Source organism: Panthera uncia, assembly GCF_023721935.1.
Source record: "Panthera uncia isolate 11264 chromosome B2 unlocalized genomic scaffold, Puncia_PCG_1.0 HiC_scaffold_25, whole genome shotgun sequence".
Classification (NCBI taxonomy): domain Eukaryota; kingdom Metazoa; phylum Chordata; class Mammalia; order Carnivora; family Felidae; genus Panthera; species Panthera uncia.
Window position 1 is genome coordinate 17,737,269 of NW_026057581.1, and position 24,645 is coordinate 17,761,913.

The 24,645-nt window shown below is 37.2% G+C and overlaps 1 protein-coding gene across 1 annotated transcript in view; it reads left to right on the forward strand.

Annotated features, from left to right (window-relative positions):
* The window catches only part of LOC125939481 (uncharacterized), a 225,910-nt gene that overhangs the window by 101,344 nt on the left and 99,921 nt on the right, over positions 1 to 24,645 (forward strand). Inside the window, exons 9-10 of the mRNA XM_049654940.1 lie at positions 6,170 to 6,433; positions 10,127 to 10,304. Of these exons, the coding sequence (XP_049510897.1) occupies positions 6,170 to 6,433; positions 10,127 to 10,304 (442 nt within the window). The remainder of the gene's footprint in view (positions 1 to 6,169; positions 6,434 to 10,126; positions 10,305 to 24,645) is intronic.

Genomic DNA, 24,645 nt, shown 5'->3' on the forward strand with positions numbered 1-24,645 from the left:
GATTACCTGTATTCCTCAACAAAATTTCTAAAAATGCCCTTTTCTGAAGTCATCGTGTATTTGTCCCTCTTTTCTTATTATTGTTATTATTTCTTTTACATTTAGGGACTTTAAAATTCTGAGAACATCTTAGTAATTGTTATAAAAATGTGTAAGGCTCCTAGCCTATGTCTGGGCCATCTCTGCCTGTACTTCTGCTTGAGAACCTGTAGATTAGAAATTGTTACCTCAAAGGTATTGTTCAAGATACTTTGGTTATAATGAGCAAAACTTGGGAGAGGAAGAAGGATTGCCTGACAAAAGGGTGTTATGAGAGGATAACAGACTGTGTGTGTGTGTGTTTGTGTGTGTGTGATGGGCAGACATCTGAGAAAATAATTTTGACTATACTTTATTTGTATATATTTGATATTTTAATTATATTATTATTTAATTATATTTAATTAAAATAATATATGTTTATTGTGAAACAATGCTAGAAAGTTAGATTGTGGTGAGGGTGCATTAGGGCTTTTAATATGATGCTAAGGAACTACAAGTTATACGATAAATGTAAGTTGACAAAAAGATGTCAATTAGGTAAGAACCAGCCTACCCAAGAAGCAAAAAGTGGAGCTTATTCTTAACAGAAGTTTCTGCAAATTTTTTGTTTAGTGCCAGAGACCAAAGTAACTTTACATGACCAGACTACAGAACAACAACAAAATGAAAGTAGAATTTTCCATATGATATAAATATTTTTATTTTTATTTATTTATTTATTTATTTAAAAAAAAATTTTTTTTGACATTTATTTTTGAGACAGAGAGAGACAGAGCATGAATGGGGGAGGGTCAGAGAGAGGGAGACACAGAATCTGAAACAGGCTCCAGGCTCTGAGCGGTCAGCACAGAGCCTGACGCGGTGCTCAAACCCACGGACTGTGAGATCATGACCCAAGCGGAAGTCGGCCGCTTAACCGACTGAGCCACCCAGGCGCCCCGATATAAATATTTTTATATGACATCCAGGAGTTCACAATGAGGGAATAAGGATACTTGACCATACTTGGCCCTTTGACAGCCAGTAATAAACTTTTCTGTTACATATCATAGATGGCCCTACATTTTTAAGACTTTTATCTCTGATTTTCATCAGCTTGACTCTGATAAGCTAGGTATTATTTCCTTCTTTTATTTTGTCTTCTTGGGGTTTTCTGAGCTTTTTGGTTTTGTGGGTTGATGTCTTTCATCAATTTTGGAAAATCCTCAGCCACCGTCTCTTCAAAATTGTTCTCTGCACCATTGTCTTTCTCTTTTTCTTTCAGGACTCCAATTCCGTGTGTTCATTATTATCCCACGGGTCTTACATGCCCTGATCTGGTAATTTCTTTTTTTCTTTTTTCATTCTTTTTTTCTTTGTGCTTCAGTTGGGATATTTTTTTGATCTCTCTTAGAATTCATCCATCCTTTTCCTGCTATGTCCATTTCTACTGTGAAGTCCACTCAATAAACTTTTCATTTCAAAGTACTTTATTGTTTTTAAAGGAAATTATTATTAAAAAAGTAATTATTATTATTATTATTATTATTAATTATTATATTACAGAACTTTTAAAAAGTTCCCTCTTGGAGTTTCTTCCTCCTCACGGTTTACTTCTATCTTTTCCTTTATTTCTTTATCCTAATTATGATTGTTTAATGTCTTTGTTAATTTTATCAGCCAGGTCAGCTGTAGGTCCGTCTCCATTGGCTGTTATCTTTTATCCAGACATCACATGCTCCTGTTTCTGTGGCTGCATCTTGTGCCAAACATAGTGTATAAATGAACTGTAAAGACTGAAGTAGAAGATATTTATCCCCCACTAAAAAGCTGTCTCTGTCAGGCAGCTGTGGTGAGGGGATGATGTCTCTGGTTAGAATTAAGCTAAGTTGGGGTTAAGTTGTAACTTTGGCTAGTGTTAATTCATTCTTGGTTTTCAAAAGTTTTGAGGTATAAAAAATCCTTCCTTCTAGTCGGGTTTGGTATCCAAGCACTGTGTAACTGTAGGCTTCTGCCCTGCTCCCTCGCCCTGCCTGAAGATGTCTGGGCCACTGGAGATCTCCCTTTGGCTCTCACCCTGGGCCCAATTACTCACAGGCGGCCGAGCGCTGGATACAAGTGCTAAGGTTGAGAATTGGTAGATGATGAGGACTCGTGCTGTGTCTGGGGCTCCTATGTGTTCAGTATTCCACATTAGGCCAAGATGGCTAAACATTCAGCTGGATTCTCCATTTACTTGTGAAGCCTCCTACCCAGTGACAAGTCTGCTTCTTCATCTATTTCCTAAGATTAAAAGCCACCCCTAGTCCAAGGTCATATATGAAGGGCTTACCCCTCTCTGAGGTTTAGTTTTCCCTAAATTTCTTTGTGCCCTAGTTCCCCAGTGGGCTCAATAATATGCATAATTTTGTAATTTAGCTGGCATTTTTTCTGTGTTATAGTGAGAATTATTGTCATTTCTGACCACCCTCCTCATAAAGCAGAAGCAGTACTTTGAAGGTCTTCTGTTGGCAAAATTACTTTGTTAATTTTTTTTTCTAATCGTAAAAATAACAATCCTTTTCAAAATTTCAGAAAGTCCAGAAAATTGAAGAATACTTTATCGATATGCATTTTCATCATTTTGTAAGGCTTACCCTAATCCTCTCTGAGTTGCTTCAATCTCCAGGTATCTGGTGTCCAAGAATTTTACTTTCTCTTCCAATTTTCCACGTAGGCTTCAGCCTTCAAAATTCTTGTTTTCTTCTTGGATTTTGCTTGTTCTCTACTCTCCTTTCACATGTACCTTCTATCACATGGAAGGTGAAATGCATCACCTTTATGCTATACAGTGAACTTTAGGTCTGTAGTGTGTTTTCCTTCAAAAAATAGGCCCTTCTTGGTACTCAGAAAATAAAGGTATTATTCCAAGGACATTATGACCCCCAACCACCAGGACTGATGAGATGGCATTGGTGGATGGCAGAGACCCATGCATTTATTTCCCTCATTTTGTAGTACTCATGAAGCTATTGTAAAATACTCATGGAACTATCACACCATAAGATAGCTGTGGAAATATCCAGGTTCGTGGAGAGGATCCTCTGAGAGATACAATGAAACTCGGTGATCCTTTCTTGCTGAAGAGGAAAAGAATGAGTCCCAAGCTACACATTACAGAGCAACAGATCTCTCCTGTGATACAGGGCGAGGGAAAGAGACTACAAGAATAAATAAGATAAGACAACTGTTGTCAGATAAATTCCTTTATTTGATAACATATAGCTCTTTTCCTCCTTTTCAATCAATATCAGTGACTAGATTTTTGTTCATATATTTATTTTTTTAGGGCTGTCAAGGTAGCTGCATGTGACTCTTCTATCTTGTAAAATAGGCTGCTGTGGAATTTCCTTTCGTGCATGAGGACTGGATTCTCATGGACACATGCTGCCTGGCGTTATTAGGTTTTGTTTAGCGGCCTTGAACTGTCGTTCCTCACGCAGAATGATACTGGTGTTTTACAAGGTTACAGATGAATTTCAACCTCGATAGGTTCTTTTCTTCTTTATTAAATACACTGTAATCTGATTCGTCTTAGAGATAATTAAAATAAAGTCTTAAAATAATAATAATACTAGTTATGTGCATTTCATGTTTTTATGACCTTTTTTTTGTATTTATTGTCCAACCCAATGGTTGTATCAATTTACTGAGGAAGATGCTTATACCCTTGTCTTTTATTGAGGAGGAAAGTTGAGTGCATGGAAACCTTGATTTAAAAAAAAAAAAGTGACTAGCCCAACACCACAGAAACTTAATGATAGAATTGGGTCGGTACTGGTCAAATTCTTACTTTATCTATTTTGGATGTATAGCTAAGTAAGATCAGGTTAGTAGTAGAGGGGCATTTTTAAAGGCACCAATACGAGTAGAAGAAATTATTATAATGGCATCAGTTCAGCTTTATTTTTAAATGATGATTCAAAACAGGTTTCTGACTTCATTTCTCCTCCTCCTCCTTCTCAGTTAGCTTTGATTCTCTTATCACAAAGGTTACTCACAGCCAACTAGCCAAATGAAAAGTATGGCTTGATTAAGAATCTCTTTTGTCAGTAATTTGTGTCTAATGTTTTTAGCTTTCCCATGGGCTGTTGTAGAAAATGGTAAATCTGGTTTAAATGAAACCTGATCCTGTTAATGGTTTAATAGCAGCTGCCACAGGGTTATGGTATTTTTCAACAGATGCTTCTGTTTCATTTTAAACATAAACTGAGTCTTGGAATATTTACATAAATCATATAAAATATGCCTACACACTTTTGGCTAAATATATTGCTATAAAATAGTCTTAGGCAAGTCCTTATCTTTGTCCATTTACAATTATTCACATAGAATTTGAAAAAGAAACCCAAGCCTATGCTCTATTAAAAAAAAAGATTATTCACTTTCCTGAAATTCTTTTTTAAAAGGTCAAAGGGCAAGCTCCATCTCTACATCTGGGGACCTGAACAATGATTTGGTCAATCGGATCATTTCATCCATCTTTATGCCTAACACTATTTATTTAGCATGGACAAATTGCTTACACAGTGGCGTGCAGTACAGTTTCAACTGAAATAAACAGGAAAGTCACATAATTAAATGGGACACTATTTTTCCTTGAAGAGGTAGACGTTGTAATAGTAATTTAAGCTATCATTATACCTAGGATTAGTTTCTCTGGAGTGCCATAGCTCAACCATTTTGTATCTATTTTATTTTTTAAATGTTTATTTATTTATTTGGAGAGGGGAGAGCGAGGGAGGGAGAGAGAGAGAGAGAGAGAGAGAGAGAGAGAGAGAGACAGAGAATCCCAAGCAGGCTCTTCGCTATCAGTGCAGACCCCAACATGGGGTCGATTCCATGAACCGTGAAATCATGACCTGAGCAGAAATCGAGAGTTGGACGCTTAACCAGCTAAGCTGCCCAGGCACCCAAGTTCAACCATTTTTTTAAAAGCATTTCTTCTGTGTAAAGGACTCGTTTGGGGTACGTGAAGACTACAAAGATGAGTGGCAGGCAAGTAAAACGATGATGGTGACAACTGATAGAAATAGTTATACTATAGAAGCAGCAGCTCAAGCAAAAAGAACCGGAAGTTCAGTATACCGTGTTAGGTAACTTATGAAGTGCAGAATCTTGAATGGGCAGGATCAAATTTGTTGCTTGGGTCACATTTTCATGCTGGCATGTTGCTCGATTAATTTGGGCTGGAAAGGTTATGCATGCAATAGTGAATTTTTCTTCAATTTTTTTTTTTGATTTGGGTGTAATTGACACACGATGTTTCATCTGTTTCACGTGTATAACGTAGTGAACCAAGTTTACACCTGACGCTATGCTCCCCACACATGTAGGTACCATTTGTCCCCATACGCCCCTATTACAGTATCACTGACTACATTCCTTATGCTGTGTCTTTTATTCCAATGACTCATGCAGTCTGTAACTGGAAGTCTGTATCTCACCCTCTCCTTCACCCATTTGGTTCATCCCCACCAGCCTCCTCCCCTCTGGCAACCATCAGTTTGTTCTCTGTGTTTCCTCATCTGATTCTGCTTTTTGTTTGTTTGTTTATTTCTTTGTTTTTTTTTTTTTCAGAGTCCATGCACATGTGAACTCATATAGTATTTGTCTTTGTCAGTCTGACTTACTCTCTAGTCTAGGTTCATCCGTATTGTTGCAAATAGTATGATCCTATCTTTTTTTATGACTGTGTGATATTCCTACACACACACACACACACACACACACACACACACACACTACAAGTCCCCCTTATCCATTTGTCCGTCAATGGGCTCTTAGGTTGCTTCCACATCTGGGCTATAATAAATAATGATGCTGTGCAAAACAGTATGGAGTTTCCTCAAAAAAGTAGAAATACCATGGGATCTCATAATTCCACCACTGGATATTAATCAAAGAAACAAAAACACTAATTTGGAAGGACATATGCACCCCTACGTTTATTGCAACATTATTGACAATAGTGAATTTTTAAGGGCAACCAATGGAAGTAAAACCCAACTCCATCCTGAATTCTAAATTATATATAGGGGCCCTTGAATGTAGCACGTTTCTGTGTACAAGCATCCTGATCTCCCCTTGCCTTGGTATCCTTCCCTAGGCACTCCCTCCGAAGAAAGATGTGAAACCTGGCATGGCGTTCTTGTTTGAACTCTGTCTCCTTCGTGGGAAATATGCTTCTTCTGACTGGGTTGTGGGCTGGGCAGCCTTCCCTGTGTGTGATAACAACTTCGATGTAGTGGACGGGAAATTCAAGTGTCCCCTTCTCCGAGGTCATTATGACCAGAAATTCGACAGCTTCAGGAAAATGGAAGATTTGATGTGCCGGGACTTGGACCACTGGCTGTGCAATCTCTACTTTCAGGTTTGTAATATGATTTTTTTCAAATGTTTTATTTATTTTTGAGAGAGGAAAAGTGGGGGAGGGGCAGAGAGAGAGGGACAGAGGATCTGAAGCAGGCTGACAGCAGCGAGCCCCATGTGGGGCTTGAACTCACGAACTGCGAGATCATGACCTGAGCCGAAGTCGGATGGACACTCAACCGACTGAGCCACACAGATGTGCCTGTGATATGATTTTGTAAGTAAAGAACTTAATTTTTTTCCGAAACCAGGGCGCCTGGGTGACTCAGTCATTTAAGCGTCCGACTTTAGCTCAGGTCATGATCTCGTGGTCTGTGAGTTTGAGTCCCGCATCCGACTCTGCTGACAGCTCAGAGCCTGGAGCCTGCTTTGAATTCTGTGCCTCCCTCTCTCTCTGCACCTTCCCTGCTTGCACTCTGTCTCTCTCTGTCTCTGTCTCTATCTCTCTGTCTCTCAAAAATAAACATTATTATTTTTCTAAAACTGCTTATTTCTAGCGTTTAGCTGACTTTCGTGCTATTGAAAATTTCAGTATGTATCATAAATCTGTGAAAGCATTTACATCTTAATGCTTTCTTAATGCTGATTAAATTGATGTCTACAAATAAGGAATAAAATTCCAGAATTAGCAGGAAATTTAAAGATAATTTAACCCAAACTTCTATGTCATGAGCAGGCTGAGAAGGGCACCCAAATCCTTCAATTCTCTGTTTATAATCTGCTGCTGCCGGATCTGATCTGTCTCATCAACTTGGGTATAAGGCGATGGTGTTTCCTTATCCAATGTACTAATTGAGCTACTACTTTGTGTTGGGCATTGCTTATTCTAGAAATACAAAAGAAATGAGATAGAGTCTGTGCCTTCCTGATGCTCGCCACTCATTTGATGAGACAAGCATGTGTTCATACATAAGATAATTAATGACCCACATTTCCACGGGATGAAAATGGTCTTCACTAAACTCCCTTTGCCATACATATCACTTCAAAGCATGCTGTCTTAATTACCTCAAGAATTAAAAACGAAACACACTCCCAAAAAACCCTTGGGTGAACACCATTTATTTGTACATATTTGGAAATTTATTTTCTAACCAAGTCTTTTAGCAGAAATGTCATTGCAGAAATTCATTCTAGGAAGACACCACGGAAGATCCAAAAAAAAAAAAAAAAAAAATGACAGCATACCTTAAGTGTAAAGCATTCCAGCAGAATTTTAGTTTATTTCAGTCCTCTATGTGAAAATTTATTCTTTCTGATTATGATGGTTTTCCACAGCGCCTGTATCAGAAAATGCTATGATTTTTTTTTCTTCCTTACCTGAGTGTTTGACATTTCCCTGTCTGTCTGTCTGTCTGTCTATCTAGCTAACTAGCTAGGTTGCTATCAATCTAATCTAATGTATGTATGTATGTACATGTACATATATATGTATTATGTGTGTATGTATGTATCATCTATCTATCACTGTCATCTACCCACCTAAGTGATGGAACTATTAAATACAGCCATTTCCAGGAAACACATGTAGTTTTGGCTTAAAAATCAGCAGCTATATATCCTTCTTATGTGATGGTCTTCCCGTTTCCTGTGTATTTTATGTTGAATCAACCAGCATGTTTCCCCCTTAGCGAATACCATTATAATGTTTTGCTGAAATATCTTTTTGAGATATTATGGGTTGCTGTTAAGAAAACCAATATAAATATAAATATAAATATGTACCTTTCTACTCATTTTAAAAATAGTCACCATTCTGGGACAAATCTGACTGTATATTGGAATTATGTAGGAAACTTTAGAAATAGTCCAAATCTTCTTCTCAGAGATTTTGATTCAATTGTTTTGAGGTGGGGTGTCAGGATCCGGAGTTTATAAAACCTTCTATGGTTTAGAAATGCTGATATAAATACATTTGAAAAGGGAGACCATTAGAAATGAATTCAAAGGAGTTATTGAAAAATCCCTCAAATTTTGAAGTGAGCTAACCCAAACAAAATATTTTAACCCAAAACAAAATATTTTATAAGTGGATGATTTGAATACCGAATTAAAAAATCAAAATGAAATAAAATACAGTTATAAAAGCAAATACATTTTGATATAGGTTTACTAGTGAATGTGAAAGGCATCTATGATTTTTTTTACTATTTGTTCCCTAAAATTCAGTGTTGTGTTAACTATGGCAAGGAAATCCAGCACCAATTTTATTTCATAAAGGTCATTTCGGTAGTGCTGGTATTGATTATAAAGACATAAGTATGTTATATTTAAGATAAATCAAGAAGTGATGTTTAAAATTTATAAGGTCAAGAAAAGTAGCTATTTGCAAAACAACATTAGAAAGCTTGATTTCACTAAAATTTACTTGATTCGAACACATTACTAAAATTTTCCTTTTTCTTTTCTGACTCCCTTAAAAAAATGGTGAAATGTAGTATTATGGCTTATCTGTAGAGCCCACTGGTCATTATTCATTACAGATGATTGTAATTGTCCACCGACTTTCTTATTTGTTAATAAATGTTTTTTCTCTGTATATTTCATGGGGGGGCCGTGAGTCTTATCAAGGAGAATAGTGTCATTATTTAAGATAGGATTTTCCGATTGTCAGGCAGCATAAGTAGGAACGTATTTGCTTCTTTTTCATGAGGATAAAAATGAAATATTTTTATCTTGAAATCCGATTTTCCTCTTATGTGAAATTCTTAAATATTAGGAATTTTCCAATGTGAGTCTTCTCAAATGCAATTTTTGAACAAGTAAATGTAATTTTTGAGTACTCCTTTTGGAGTTTCTCAGGAAAAAAAAAAGTAACTTGGATTAGGGAAGAGAAAAGATAGGTAAATGGGATACTAGAACAGGAAAGTCATTTCTGTAATGCAGCCTTAGGAGATATTAAAGGAAATAAGTCAGATAAATTATGATCATTTCCCTCCTGTGTCTGTGAGTGGAAAAAAAAATATCACACTCAAAGAGATTGTGGCCAACCCAGAGCACGTAGCTAATCCATGACCTCACACGTTCTACCATGTTGCTTTTCGGGATAGAATTCAGGCTCACGGTCCGAGTGTGGAGACTGGGGAACAGGTCTGATTCGTCCCCCTAGGGTATGTGAAAAAATGCAAGGGGAGAAATTATGCAAGCAAAATAACCTTTAACTTTTCCCTGGCAAAAGTTCCTCACTTTCTTAAATATTTCACTTCCAACGTCATGGAGTTTTTCCACCAAGCACTTTATTATTAAATTTGTAAACATAGAGAGATGCTAAAAAAATTGCACAGTGAAACCCATACAGTCACCCCCAGAGTCTACAATTTTGTCTTTTATTTTTGGACTAAAAACGTTGTTTCTTGGAGATAGTAAATACAGAATGAATATTTGCTAACTTGATCCCAGTGTAAGTATCAGATAGTGTTATTTGCAAGAAGATATTAAGGAAAATTATAAGGTAAAACAGAGGAAAAGCTAAGAACTAAATAGAGCAATGAAAATATCTAAAGCAATTATGTAAATAGTTACTACAAAAAAAGCATACTTTGTAAAACCGCCAAACAAAAGCAATTATAAGGTTCGGAAAATTGATTCGCCATTGACCTTTTAGAGTTTGCAAATTGTATCATTGTTCTAGGGTAAAATTCACTGTGTGTGAAATATTTTCAACAGTTTAGATAAGAGATTTATCTCTTAATAGGTTATTAAACTTCCTCTGTGTTTGGATGATCAAACAACCTATGAAAGGCAGACTCAGCTTCCTCCCGAATTTCCAGTTTCTTTAATGGCTGGAGCAGAGACAGCAGAATCAGGCGTGGAGAATACGGCTGGCCTTTCAGAGAAACAAACAGAAGAAAACATTTGTTCATCCCTGGATGGTAAGGCTAAAATCCTCCCTACGCTCTTCTCAGGGTTAGTTGACTGTCTTCAGCATTCTATTACTAATATTTCAAGTTGTGTTATATTGTAGAAAACTGAGAAAGAAATTTTAATTATTAATGTAGTTATTTCTATGCCATGCTGTTTAAAGAGAATGTAATCATTGACAAGAATATTAGTTTCCATATTGCATAATTATTTACTAATTATAATCAACTGTAGAATTACTTCATTGAAACACAGGTCTTTCTCCACGGACTTGTGGCTTAAAGTAAAGCTCTAGAATTTTCTTGCTTGCTCACAAGAGTGGTAACCAACAAATGGCTATGAAAGAGAACATACTCTCATAAAGCAGTCTTCAGCTAATATAGTTTATTTCATAAAGCTGTTTTCAAAGACTGGCTTAATCAAGCACTAAATAAGCAAATAACATTCTCTGAACTAGTTAATGTACAGCTTACAGAAGGGATATATTAGCGATTACTATTATTTTTTGCGAAAGAATTATTTCCTTTACCAAAAGATGTACAAGATTCTTTAACAGGTTGTATCTTCCAGCAGTAATAATAGTATCAGGAGTAAGAGTATGGGCTGAACTCTAGTACAACTAATATTAGAAGACTTACCAGTAATAATAATTACATGTGATACATGTTTTTTCCTGTGCCAGGCACTATAGTAAGGACTTTATTTTTTAGTTCGGAAATTAGCAAATATTTCAAACATATGGTTCAGCAAATAACATATACCAGTAATAGTAACCAGCTGTGTCCGTTCTTGCTACTTTGCCATCTTTGCTCTACGCCTTTTCTTTTAAAAAGTAACATTTTAGGGGAACCTGGGTGGCTGTCTGTTGGGCGCCAGACTCTTGATTTTGCCTCAGGTCATGATCTCGGGGTTCGTGAATTTGAGCCCCGCATTGGGCTCTGAGCTGGTGGCACGGAGCCTGCTTAGGATTCTCTCTCCTTTTCTCTCTGTCCCTCCCCCTGTTGCATGAGCATGCATAAGAGTGCATTCTCTCTCTCTCTCAAAATAAATAAACATTTTTTTTAAAGTAACATTTTACATGTGATTCAGGTCACCTGTGAACTGCTTGCTACTTATGTTCCAACCCTCTTAGACTTCCTATTGATAGTTTCCGTGTATGTTTCAATACATTTCCTACAGATATATGTAATTATCAGCAATGTATAATGTCTTTTCTATGTTTTTAAAGGTTATGTAAGTAACCATGCTTTATACCTATTTCTGCAACTTTATTTTCTGTCAGCATTATCCTTGAGATTTACACAGCTCATACACACACACTTATATATATTTTGGTTTATTGATTCCTTTGCCGTATAATTGCATACATAGCAATGTGCATGATTTTAACAAAATGTGTTGATTTTTATTTTATATGTTGTTTCAAGTTTGGCTTAATTGTAAACAAGATTACAGTGTTTATTCTTGGACATGTTCTCCCTAAGCACATAGGTGCGAATTTCACTAGCATCTATCTACCTAGGAGAGGAATCACTGAATCACAGGGCACACGCTTAACTGCCATCAAAATTGTTGTATCAATTTGCCCTTCTAACAGATGTCTAGGATCTTGTTTGGCTCACATCCTATCAATCTTTGTTACAGTCAGTTTTGCCAATTCAGTTGCAATGAAATATCTCTTTGCTTGAATTAGAATATTCCTGAATATGACTAAGTTTGACCATTTTTTCCAAATGTTTCTTTGACCATTTGGTTTTTATCTTCTGTGAACTGTCTATACCTATATTTTGTTCACTTTTCCTCTGGGTCATCTTTTTCTTTTCTTTTTAAAAAAAATTGTTTTAACGTTCATTTATTTTTGAGAGAGAGAGAACATGAGTGGGAGAGGGGCAGAGAGAGAGGGAGACACAGAATCTGAAGCAGGCTCCAGGCTCTGAGCTGTCAGCACAGAGCCCGACAAGGAGCTTGAACCCACAAGCTGTGAGATTATGACCTCGGCTGAAGTCGGACACTTAACCGACTGAGCCACCAAGGTGCCCCTAAAACTTTTTCTTATTAATCTGTAAGAGTTCTGGACTTTTCTTTTTTTAATGTGAAATGAGTCATGGGAAGTACTTGATTTCTAATTCAATCTTTGATTGTTACTGATTATTCACTCATTCTATTTAATTCATTTAAAAAATCAATTGAATTAACTTAGCCATAGTATTATTGCGCATATAATCTATAGTAATACTATGACTATATATGATTATATATAATGTATAATATACGTATATAATTTAGATTATATTATATACATATGTACATAATACAATATATGTTATTATACATACAAGTATTAAGTCTATAATATATGTTATACATTATACCCATGTAATATGTATATTACATTTGTATTCGTAGTTTATCTTTAAAGTTTATTTCCTTTTGTTCCAGTTTTCTTGACTAGGGAATACACTCAGATTGCTCAAAATAAAATCTGCCTCCCACTGGAACCTAGTTCTTCTCCTTGAAGGAAACCAATGTTTTCTGAGTATTACTCCATAGATATTTTATGTTTCTATAGGGAAATACATAAAAATACTATTGTAATTTTTCAATACCACTAAATTTGTAATTACAGTCTTCTTTTCATTATTCATATTGGTTAATATATGCCTCCTTCGCTTTTCTTTATCAGTTTTGGTTGGGTTTTATCTTTTTATTCATGTTTTTAAACATTTACAACTGCTTATCTATCTCCACCGAGACTCCCTCTCCGTTGATCTTTTGTTTTCCATGTATTTATACTTAGCTTTATTATTTCTGTACTCCTATTTTCTTCAGGTTTGGGGGAAGAGTTACTTTTCAGTCCTGATTTGAAAGCTTGAGTTATTTATCTTCAGTTTTATTTATATGGTAGATATGGGTGAAATCACCAATTCTGACCTACATCTGTGTATTTGTCCTTACAGTGCTATCAATATTGTGTTATATATTTTAGATGTGTTGTTAAATGCATGCAATTTTGTGATTATTAGTTTATATGTAATTATTTCTTTCATACAGATGTAGTCTTTCTCTATGTGCCTATTAATGCTTCAATTTTTATTGTATTTCTTCTGCTGTTAATACTACCACCTAACTTTTTTTGATAAATGTTTTATGGCATATGTTGTTTTTCTAATATTTATTTAAAAAAATAAAATTCGAGGCAACTGGGTGGCTCAGTCAGTTAAGCATCTGACTTTGGCTTGGGTCATGATCTCGTGGTTGGTGAGTTCGAGCCCTGCATTGGGATCTGTGCTGACAGCTCAGAGCCTGGAGCCTGCTTCGGATTCTGCATCTCCCTGTCTCTTTGCCCCTCCCTCACTTGCACTCAGTCTCTCTCTCTCTTCCTCTCAAAAATAAATAAACATTAATAAAAATTTAAAAAAATACAGCCCATCTTTAAAAAAATAAATTAAAATTAAAAATTAAAATTCATCTGTGGTGTTCTTTTGAGTATGGCTTAGCAGCATGAATCTAGATTTTAGTTTTGTATTCAAGACAAGTAGTTAATATGTGTCTTTTAATAGATGAGTTTAATTTTTTGTAATTATTGTTATTGCTGTTACATTTGTACTTGCTGATAACATTTTTTTTGCAATTTAGTTTTGCCACCTTATTTGTTTGCTTTTAAAAAATACTTTATTTCCTGCATTTCTCTTTCACCAAAAATAATTTTATTTTGTTTATCCTCTGCAGTTTATTATCTATAGATTTTATTAATTATTTCAGATGTCATCCTGAATTTTCTTATCTACATTTTTAACTAAAAGTTGTTTTTTTTTTTAAGTTTATTCATTTTGAGAGAGAGTGAGTGAGCATGAATGGGGGACGAGCAGAGAAAGAGGGAGAGAGAAAATCTCAAGCAGGCCCTGCACTGCCAGTGGGAAGCCGGACTAGGGGACTAAACTCACAAAGTGTAAGATCATGACTAGAGTCAAAATCAAGAGTTGGATGCTTAACTGACTGAGCCACCCAGGCACCCCTAAAAATTGTTTTACAAAATCTAACTCCATCTGGTTTTTCTCTTCTCTTCCTGAACATGACAAGGACTTTTGGTATATTTTGCCTACCTATTAAACACCTCCATGTACTCTCATATTATTCTTGGCTATGCTTTCAGTTCACTCTTTCATTAAAGAGAAAACTCAGTTATTTTTTTTTTTACTCTCAAGAGAAAATTAATTCACTGACACATTTCGTCAATATTTGTGCTTCATAGGCTTTTTATATAGTTTGTCTTCACTCTGGTTCCATTTTCCTTCTTGTTGAAAAAAATCTTTTGTAATCCATTTACAGTTTGGGTCTATAAGTAGCAAACTCTCTTAGCCGTTGTATATCTGAAAAAGTATTCTTTCTTACTTTTCCTCTTTTTCACCATTTATCCATGTATTCATTCTAGAATAGTAATAACTTTCCCTCACTATTTTCTCCAGTGTCTTTTTGTGTCTGTTGAAGCTGATGAGAAGTTGGTATTAAGTGGGTAGCAACGGAAGGATCTTAAGAAGAGAAGTGATGTATTTCAATTTCCATTTTAGACAGTTCCCGCTGGTAATTTTTAGGAGGATTTATTTGAAGAGGGCATGTCTAAAATCAGATGAGTTAACAAAAACTTAGAATAATGCCAGCCACAGAAGAGGTCTGAATTAAGGCAGCAATAGTAAGTCGGAGAAGAGAGTATAAATGTATTAAGTATTAAAAAAGTGCAAGAGAATAACTATAGGACTAAGAAAAGAATGTCCCTGTTGATTGATTAAATATTGATGGTAAGGAATAATTAAGGATGATTCCTCATATTTTAGCATGGGTAGACATGAATATTAACCAGCAGATAGTATTAAATAAAGGAAAAGGGACAAGATTAGAGGGAAAAAAAAAAAAACAGGAGCTTGATTTTGGAGCTACTGAGTTTGAGATCCCCATGTTGTATCCAAGTAGAAATGTTTAGGAGATCTTTGGGAAAATGCACATGAAGCTCAGGAGAGAGATGGAAAGTAAGGGAGAAGAATGTGTCCATTAGAGAGGCATAAACACAAAGACCCTACCTGAAACTGCTAAGTGGTCGAGTTCCACCATGGAGAGTGCGTAGAGTAAGGTGGCGTTGGGTTGAAAGCATAGGTCAGGGAACCAGCAGTGTTTCCTGGGAAGTGATATTGGATCTCTGCCATAATGGCCAGATCTAAAGCCTGCAGTATTTGATTTCCTAATAGCATCTGCCTTCTTGGCTTGTTCTGCCTATCAGCTGGGCAACACAGAACTTCATACTCAACTTCTGATAAATGTTTCTTGTGTCTGGAGTTTCCCAAAGCCCTTGGAGATTATGCTTTGCTGAGCCGAGTAGGACTCCACTGATTGCTGGACTCAATTTCTAGAACCCACTGCTTTCTTCACTAAGAGGTGGGTCCAGTACAAGCCCTCGGCTTCCATAGCCATACCTGACCTGTTTGCTTGTGAGGAAACCATTATCATCAGCTGGTGATTACTAAATTACCAACCACCTCCAGACAAACAAATGTCCCTTTATAGAGTTACATATAACTGGGAAGGTTATGTTGAAATTTTATATACATAATTTATATATATCTAATGACATCACTTGGCTTTAAACAAATATTTGTGAAAATAAATTAGATATGAGATACTGTAGTCCTCCCTGATCAGCAGGGAATACGTTCCAAGACCCCCAGTGGACGTCTGAAATTGCAGATAGTAGTGAACCCTAGAAATATTATACTATGTTTTTTCCTATACGTACATAGCTATGATGAAGTTTAAATTATAAATTAGGCACAGTAAGAGATTAACAGCACTAACTAATCGTAAAGTAGGACAATTATAACAAAGTACCATACTTAGAGTTATGTGGATGTAGTCTCTCTTTTTCTCTCTCATAGTATCTTATTGTAGATGTGACATCATAAAATGCTTGTGTGATGAGATGCAGTGAGGTGAACGACAGGCACTGTGACGTAGCGTCAGGCTACTGTTGATCTGACGATATGTCAGAAGGAAAATCTTTTGGTTTCTGCCATGCAGTTGACCGCGGATAACTGAAACCATGAAAAACAAAGCCCCAGATAGGGAGACTACTGTATATCCTGAACCTAGGTTGTCAGTGCCAACACTATCAAGCAAGTTGATGAAGGTGTATTGTTTCCCACATTTGAGAACTTGGATTTGTTCTACTTGTAGCCAGAGAAGATGGGTGACTGACATCATGGTCTAGTTTTGCAGGATAATGAGTAGAGCTGATTGTCCTCAAAATGCACAGGTTTAAGTTGAGTTTAAGCATTCTGTGTTGGAGCTCAATAAGTTTAAGACTTTAATTTTTTTTATTTTAGGTGGATAACAATGCTATTGTCAATATGCTTGGTGTGATAAGGGGAGGATGGAATGGTGGGGTACATAGAATGAGCCTAAGGCACTGGCAGTGTAAGAAAAAACAGACAGGGCCATAAAAAGCCAGCCAACGCCAGACTTAGCCTCTTTCCAAATTGGTGGGGCAGTTCTATTGAGGACATGGGTGGCCACTGTGGTTGAGACTTACTGTGTGTCTATAGGAGAATGACTTCAGCCCAATGTCTCTTCTTTATACTGAATCAGATGGTCAGGCCTTCCAACAGGAGGGTCAGGGATGCCTTTATTCTGTGAAAACAAATTACTTCAACATTCGAATATTACCTGTGTAATTTGGGAGTCTTAGATATAGAAAAGGAAATAAATGTCTAAATCTTTTCTGATGGTTGAAGATCATCAAGAATTAACAAATCAAGAAATGTAGAAGAAATGATTATAATTTCATTAGATAAAAAGAAAACACTGCAGTTGATTTTTTGTTTAAATTCCAAGTTCAAATGTCCAGTCAATTCAAGCCACTGTGGGGTACTAAAAAATGTGTATGTGTAATGTAGATTTCCTTCCCCTCCCCCTTCCTTCCTTCCCCTCCCCCTCCCCCTTCCTTCCTTCCTTCTTTCTTTTTCTTTTTCCTTTCTTTTCTTTTCTTTCTTTCTTTCTTTCTTTCTTTACTTCTTTCCTTCTTTCTTTTTTCTTTCTTTCTTTCCTTCTTTCTTTTTTCTTTCTTTTTTCCTTCCTTTCTTTTTTCCCTCCTTCTTTCTGTTTCTTTCTTTTTCTTTCTTCCTTGTTTTTTTTCCTCCCAACATTTTAGGATTAAGCATGGAACCAAAAATCTTATTTTAGAATTTTCAACTTTTGGGAAAATAGGTTCTGCCTTAACAGTAATAATATTTCAGTGATACTGACATTTTAACCTAGTTTTAGGATACTGAGCTGAAGACGCAAAGCAATTACTCTCAGACTCTTCGTCACCAGATCATTTTTGCTTTCTAGTTTTTCCTCGGGGGACTGTGGCTATATTTTCCACACCTTCTGCACCATGCTCGGAACTTAGCTTTTAGAACGCTGCCCTCAGTTCCCCTAAAAGGAAGACAGGTGGTATTCCAAGAAACAGAAATACTGACATGATCAATAGAACACTGTGTACCGTGAGAGGAAGAATCTTTTATGCTTGAAGAAAATGCTTGGAAAAGGCTGATTTGCATCTGCTGTGCTCTCAGCTCAGAGACGGATTTGAGCTGTATAGTCCAAGACTGCGCAGGGATGTTTTGCTCCCATTCAGAATAGATTTATACAAAAACGGAACATAGCAACCTCTTCAAATACGTGTCTCTGCTACATTGGTTATATTTATTTATTTTTCTTAGAGGCTTCCTAAACATATTATTAGCAGTTAATATCCCCCATGGGTTTGTTTTCTAATATATCAGGGCTGTGCTACAGTATGCTGTTTCTGCCACTGATATGTTGCTAAGAGATTTAATAATGGGTAAACAAACACAACATGTGGTAATTCATTTCAAATTAAAAGTTTATTAAACTCTGGCTTGATGGCTTTCTGGCTATTTACAATTAAAGGAGCAAACCTTAGGGAAGGGGTGGCCACGTGATGTGTTCATGGCTGCAACGTTTCTATCTGAAAAATATGTTTATGATCTCTCACAAGCTGTCTCACATTGACAGGCTCCAGACAGAATCTGCTGAATCCACTCTACCCCCCAAATCATGAAAAAGTGACTTTAAGATTCACTTGCAAACACTTTAAAATTCACTTGCAAATCATGAAAAAAGTGACTTTAAGATTCACTTGCAAACACACACACACACACACACACACACACAGACACACACAGGCACTCTTGAGAGGATTCTGAATTTAACCCCACGGCCAGTATTTTGAGCGGTGATCAGCCTTGCAAATAGGTGGATGCCTGAGGCCAGAACGTATTTATGAAAGGCTAGAAGAAAAGAGCCATGATAATTTTTGCATTATTACCATCTTTTAGGCTGGTTTACTTTTTAGGGGGCAGACTAGGGAAATATTTGTTATGCTTGATAATTTTGTTTTGTGTGTACCTACATGGCATACACAATGGTCTCTGGCAACATCTATACATGTTTTTTGATGCAACATTCAATTCGGGCAAGTTTTATTGTGTAACCAGCGTCAACAAAGAAGGCCGCCAAATTCTCTGGGAATGCAAACCAAAATAGCATGCAATCCTCACCCTGCAGGGGCTTACTTGAGCCCAAGCATACTCCTCCGCTGAGAAATACACACACACACACACACACACACACACACGCGTGTTGGATACATGATGGGAAGGTCTATCAGCACTCTATTCACAATTCAGGACCATCAAGCTTTCTGGAACAAACTTCAAACTTGGAGGAGTGAAGCAGATGGAATTGGCTGAATAAGAAAGACGTAGTTAGAGGAGTTAGGTGGGAAATGTACCCTGTTAATCAGATGTGTTCTCTGGTTCAGTCATCTCATAGTGGGATTCCCAGGGAGAGGGGGACCACATGGAAAGAGCAACCTGCTGAAAGAGAGAAACTCCTCAATGGAATTATGGGAGACATGGGAGTTTACAACACAGTATAGTACATGCTACCTTGTGACGCATTGGGTTGTGTTATATGCATATACTGTGTTCCCTATACTATAATTCTGTAATCCGAGGTGTCACAGAGCCCGCTGTGGGACAAGATAAGTAAGCAGACTGTGAGTTGTGAGTTCATGTGAAACCCTCGGATGGACTCTCAGAAACAAACAAGTGAGCTTTTGGAGGCGGGTGACATTCTCATGAACTCTTTTTAATGCAATCCCGTTTTAAATCCTATATCGGTGTGATCTGGAAAATGTGTGTTAACTTCACAATTTTGTCCTGGGGTGAAAACGGTAGTTTGGAATTCACTGGTGGAAATGCTTTAGGATAAAAGAAGAGCCACGAGAGAAGTTAAGAAGTCAGAATGGTACAGAGTATATTGGAAGAACTCTAACGAACTGTAGGATTCCAGCACACGTATGGGGATAGATTTGGGCAAAGGAGTAAGTGAAGGTGAGAAATCCAGTAAGAAGGCCATCGCATTAGCCCAAAGAAGAAGAGATGGTAAGGGCTCGGCATAGGATAGTGGCAGCGAGATGCAATCAACAGGGTTTCCTCAAGAGAATTGTTAAAGTCGAGTCAACCGGATTTGGCAGATGAAAAGTTGTGCCATAAAGAGAAATGAGAAAATTATAGCTCGGGTATCTAGGAAGATAGTCTTGCTTTTACAAGAGGTGAGGTACCTAAAGGGGCTGATTTCAGATAAAAGGTGACCAATTGGTCTTGATCAAATTGAGTATAAATTTTTTAAAGTTTGTGTGTTATTTGTTTATTTATTTATAGAGAGAGGAAGGGAGAAAGACCAAGAGAGAGAGGGAGAGAGAAAATCTCAAGAGGCTCTGCACTGTCAGCCCAGAGCTGGATGCGGGGCTCAACTCGCAAACTGTGAGAACATGACCCGAGCCAAAATCAAGAGGCGGACGCTGAATGGACTGAGCCACCCAGGCGCCCCTTGATCAAATTGAGTTTAAGGTATTGGGGAAATTAGTAAGATTGTGACCAGCTTGAAGTTGGAAAAAAAATGGATTTAAATTCAGGAGGGACATGTGGGTGTCATCCTAATAGAGATGGGGCCTAAATCACAAAAAGGACAGTGGGAAAACTATAGGAAAACCTTAATTTAAGGGACAGAAGAAAGAAAAGGGTAGAGTCAACTGAAAAGGAGCAATCTGAAGACGTAGAGGGGCGCCTGGTGGCTCAGTTGTTTGACTTCGGCTCAGGTCATGATCTCGCAGTTCATGGGTTTGAGCCCCACCTTGGGCTTTCTGAGCTCTCCACTCTCAGTGCAGAGGGCAGAACCCGCTTCACATCCTCTGTCTTCTTCTCTGTCTGCCCTCCCCTCTCTCTTTTTCTCAAAAATAAACATTTTTTAAAAAATGAAGTAGAAGGACCAGAATGTGTGGTATCATGGAGGCTATGGAATTTTAAGCATCTCAAGAAAGGAGCAGGGGGGTGGGTCACATCAGTAAATTACTCTGTTGAAGTACTACTCAAAATTTTTTTTTTAATTTTTTTTTAACGTTTATTTATTTTTGAGACAGAGAGAGACACAGCATGAACAGGGGAGGGGCAGAGAGAGAGGGAAACACAGAATCAGAAGCAGGCTCCAGACTCTGAGCCATCAGCCCAGAGCCCGACGTGGGGCTCGAACCCGCAGACCACGAGATCGTGACCTGAGCCGAAGTCGGACGCTTAACCGACTGAGCCACCCAGGCGCCCCACTACTCAAATTTTAAATGCATACAAATCATTCAAGGATCTAGTTAAAATGCAAGTTCTGATCTGGTAGGTCTGAATCCAGCTTTAGACTTTGCAGCTCCTACGTGATACATGATACATTCCTCATCCTTGAGGAATGACGAAACCATAGTTTGCTTTGCAAATCAAGTACATTTTGATGCCTTTTTAAAGGATAGGTAAGAAATGAGGCACAAACCAGACTGCAGTGACCAGAGGAGGGAACAAAAAAGAAGAAATGAAGGCAGTGAATATAGAAGACGCTCTCGAAAATGAGGTGAAGGAGTTTCAAGAGAGGTGAAGGGTTGAGAGAAGATTGTACTTGTGTGTTTTTTTTTTTTTAATGGATGAATACTTACCCCTCTCTTAATAAACGATGGGAAAATATCTGGAGGAGGAAAAATCAAGAGTGTAAGGGTCTGTTGGAGAGAATTCCCATCATAAGCAAGATAGATGGGAGAGGTTAGTCCTGGAAAGCAAAAAGGATAATTCTTCCTCTGAGGTAAAGGAGAGAAGGAAAAAAAAAAAAAAAAAGCAGAGTAGTTTAAAAAACAATTCTTTGATACTTTCTATTACCCAAACACTTTCCTTTTTCTTTCTGCTATCTGCTGTGGGCACCCCCCCCCACCCCTTACTCCATCGCTCCCACCCCTGCCAGTAAGCATTGGTACTCACTGATCTCTTTACCATCACTAAAGTTTTGTACTTTCAAAATTGTTGTAGAGTACAGTGATTTTTTGTTGACAATGCCTCCTTTTAGCCAACATAGTGCCTTCGAGACTCATCTGAATCATATGTATCAACAGCTCATTCCTACTCCTGGCGGGGTAACATGCCCGTGAATGGATGTAGCATCCTTTAACTATTCACTTATTAAAGGACACAGCGATTGTTTCCATATTTTGGCGATTTTGAATAGAGTTGCTATAAATATTCACATACAAATTTTTGTGTGAGTATAGTATTTATTTTTCTAAGAGATATACCTAAGAGTAGAATTGCTGGGTTGGAGGCTATGTATATTCTTAACTTTATAAGGAACTTCCCCTTGTACAGAGTGGCTGTACAATTTTGCATTTCTGCAAGGAGCACATGAGATTTTCAGTTGCTCTGCACCCTTGTCTACACTTAGTATTGTCGGTTTTTCCCGAAAGTTTTTCTAATTCACATTCAGATTAAATTTGAAATCATAATTTCAATTTGTGTTCTTTTAGTGGCTAATTTTATTAACCATCTTCATATATGCTTACTGGCCATTTATATTAATATCTGCTAAAGTATCTGTTCAAGTATTTTGCCTATTTTGAATTGGGTTGTTGGTTTTTCTGTTGTTGAATTTTGAGAGTTCTTTATACATTCTGGATACAATCCTTTGTTGGATACGTGGTTTGCAAATGCCTTTTCCGTGTCTGTAGCTTGCCTTTATTTCTTTCTTGCTTTCTTGCTTTCTTTCCTTCTTTGTATTTATTTGTTTATTTTTGAAAGAGAGAGAGAGAGAGAGAGGGAGTGAGAACAAGTGGGGGAGGGGCAGAGAAAGAGGGGGACAGAGGATCTGAAGTGGGCTCTACATGGACAGCAGAGAGCCTGATGTGGGGATCAAACTCATGAACAATGAGATCATGACCTGGGTCGAAGGCAGATGCCTAACCGACTGAGCCACCCAGGTCCTCCTGACTTTTTATTTTCTTAAAATGTCTTTCTCAGCACAAAAGTTTTGAATTTTGATTTATCATTTTTTTAACGGATTGCACTTTTGAAATCGTGTCTATGAACTCTCTTCACCTAATCTTAGGGCACAAGATTTTCTCTTATGTTTTTCCTTTGGAAAGAGGTAGAGTTTACATTTTATGTTTAGATTGATGATCCAATTTGGAGTTAGTTAAGTGTGAGGTGAACATTGAAGTTTTTTTTTTTTATTATTACTATTTTTTTCTTTTTATACATGTGAATGTCTAGCTGTTCCAACAGCATTTGTTGAAAAGACTATTTTTTCGCCACTGAGTTGCCTTTAGCCCTTTGTCAAAACTCAGTTGGCTATGCATATGTCTTTCTATTTTAGTGACGTATTAGGTGGCTTGGTGGGAGGCCTCTGCCCAGCGTGTACCATTGTGTTCAATCTAAGCCACGAAGTAGAGGCATAATGGAGGGAAAATTAATTAGCCACCGTGGGAACAGAAGCATAGATAGAAAGTAGCTGAAGGCCCATAATACTGGAACTCAGAACAGGGAGCCATGGACAAGCTGGTCACTAGAGCTCAGTTAGTATATTCATTAGCATATATCATTATATAATATTTTACGTATTATTATATAAGAGGACTTCCGTGTGGATGTCAGAGCTCCAGTATGTGTGGCCAGTTTTAGACAATTCTCCACATGTTCCCCAAAGTCCTTAGGTCACCTTTCTCTCATGTGTAAGAAAAGGAAAGCAATTTTCAGGCACTGTTAATTATCCCAGACCATAGTGGCATATACTTCTAGTTAGTAATTTGAAAGTCCATTGTTACCTTGTTTCTATGGAAGAGTTATGAATCTGATATTTAAAAATGGTATATATATGACTTCTTTGCTTTTGACATTTGGAGTTGGGTTTGTGGAGGCACTGCCCCCCAACAATTTCCTGTTAGGTGTATCTCTACTCACTCAGCTAGCTTTTAAGGAATGAGTGCATCTATAAAATACATCCTAGATTTCAAGAACTTGGAATGGTCATTTCAGAATCACCACTTGGTGAGATGTTGAGGCACGTTTTAGATACGACATTTGTTCTTTTGGGTTTCTTGATTTTCAAAAAAAAATTTTTTTTTTACATTTATTTATTTTTGAGAGACAGACCACAGGTGGGGGAGGGGCAGAGAGAGAGAGAAGGAGACACAGAATCCGAAGCAGGCTCCAGGCTCTGAGCTGTCAGTACAGAGCCCAGCGTGGGGCTCGAACTCACAGACCACGAGATCATGACCTGAGCTGAAGTTGGATGCTTAACCGACTGAGCCACCCAGGCGCCCCAAGTTTCTTGATTTTCAAATAGCATAAGTGAGTATGAGTTGATTATAATGCATGCAAAATTGAACCTCAGGGAACCACCACAGTATGTTTCCAAGTGATTAATCGGCACAAAAACTAATTACCTGCAATTTGAAGATGCTTCTACTTAATATATCAGGGAAATTCATGAAATTATTTTAAATCAGAAAAATCTTTTGAAGTATTTTAAGTAATTAAAAACTGTTAAAGTGTCAAGTGGTCAAGATCAGTCAATCTTTCTTTCTCTTTCCCCTTCCTTCCTTCCTTCCTCCTTCCTTCCTTCCTTCCTTCCTTCCTTCCTCCCATCCATCCATCCTTCCTTTGGTCCTTCCTTCAGATCAATGAAATTGTCATTTTGTAACTTTATTTATAAACTAAATACAATTTCCAATAGGTGCAACACTAAACTCCCTAAATTGGACTCAGCTAGGAAATTTCCACAGATGTGTTAATTGGAGGTGTAGTAAGGATTTCTTTCTCTCCCTCTCTCTCTCTCCCTCTCTTGCTCTTTCTCTCCCTCTTATATATATATAAATATATATATATTTATATATTTATAAAATATATATTTATAAAATTTATATATCTATAAAAT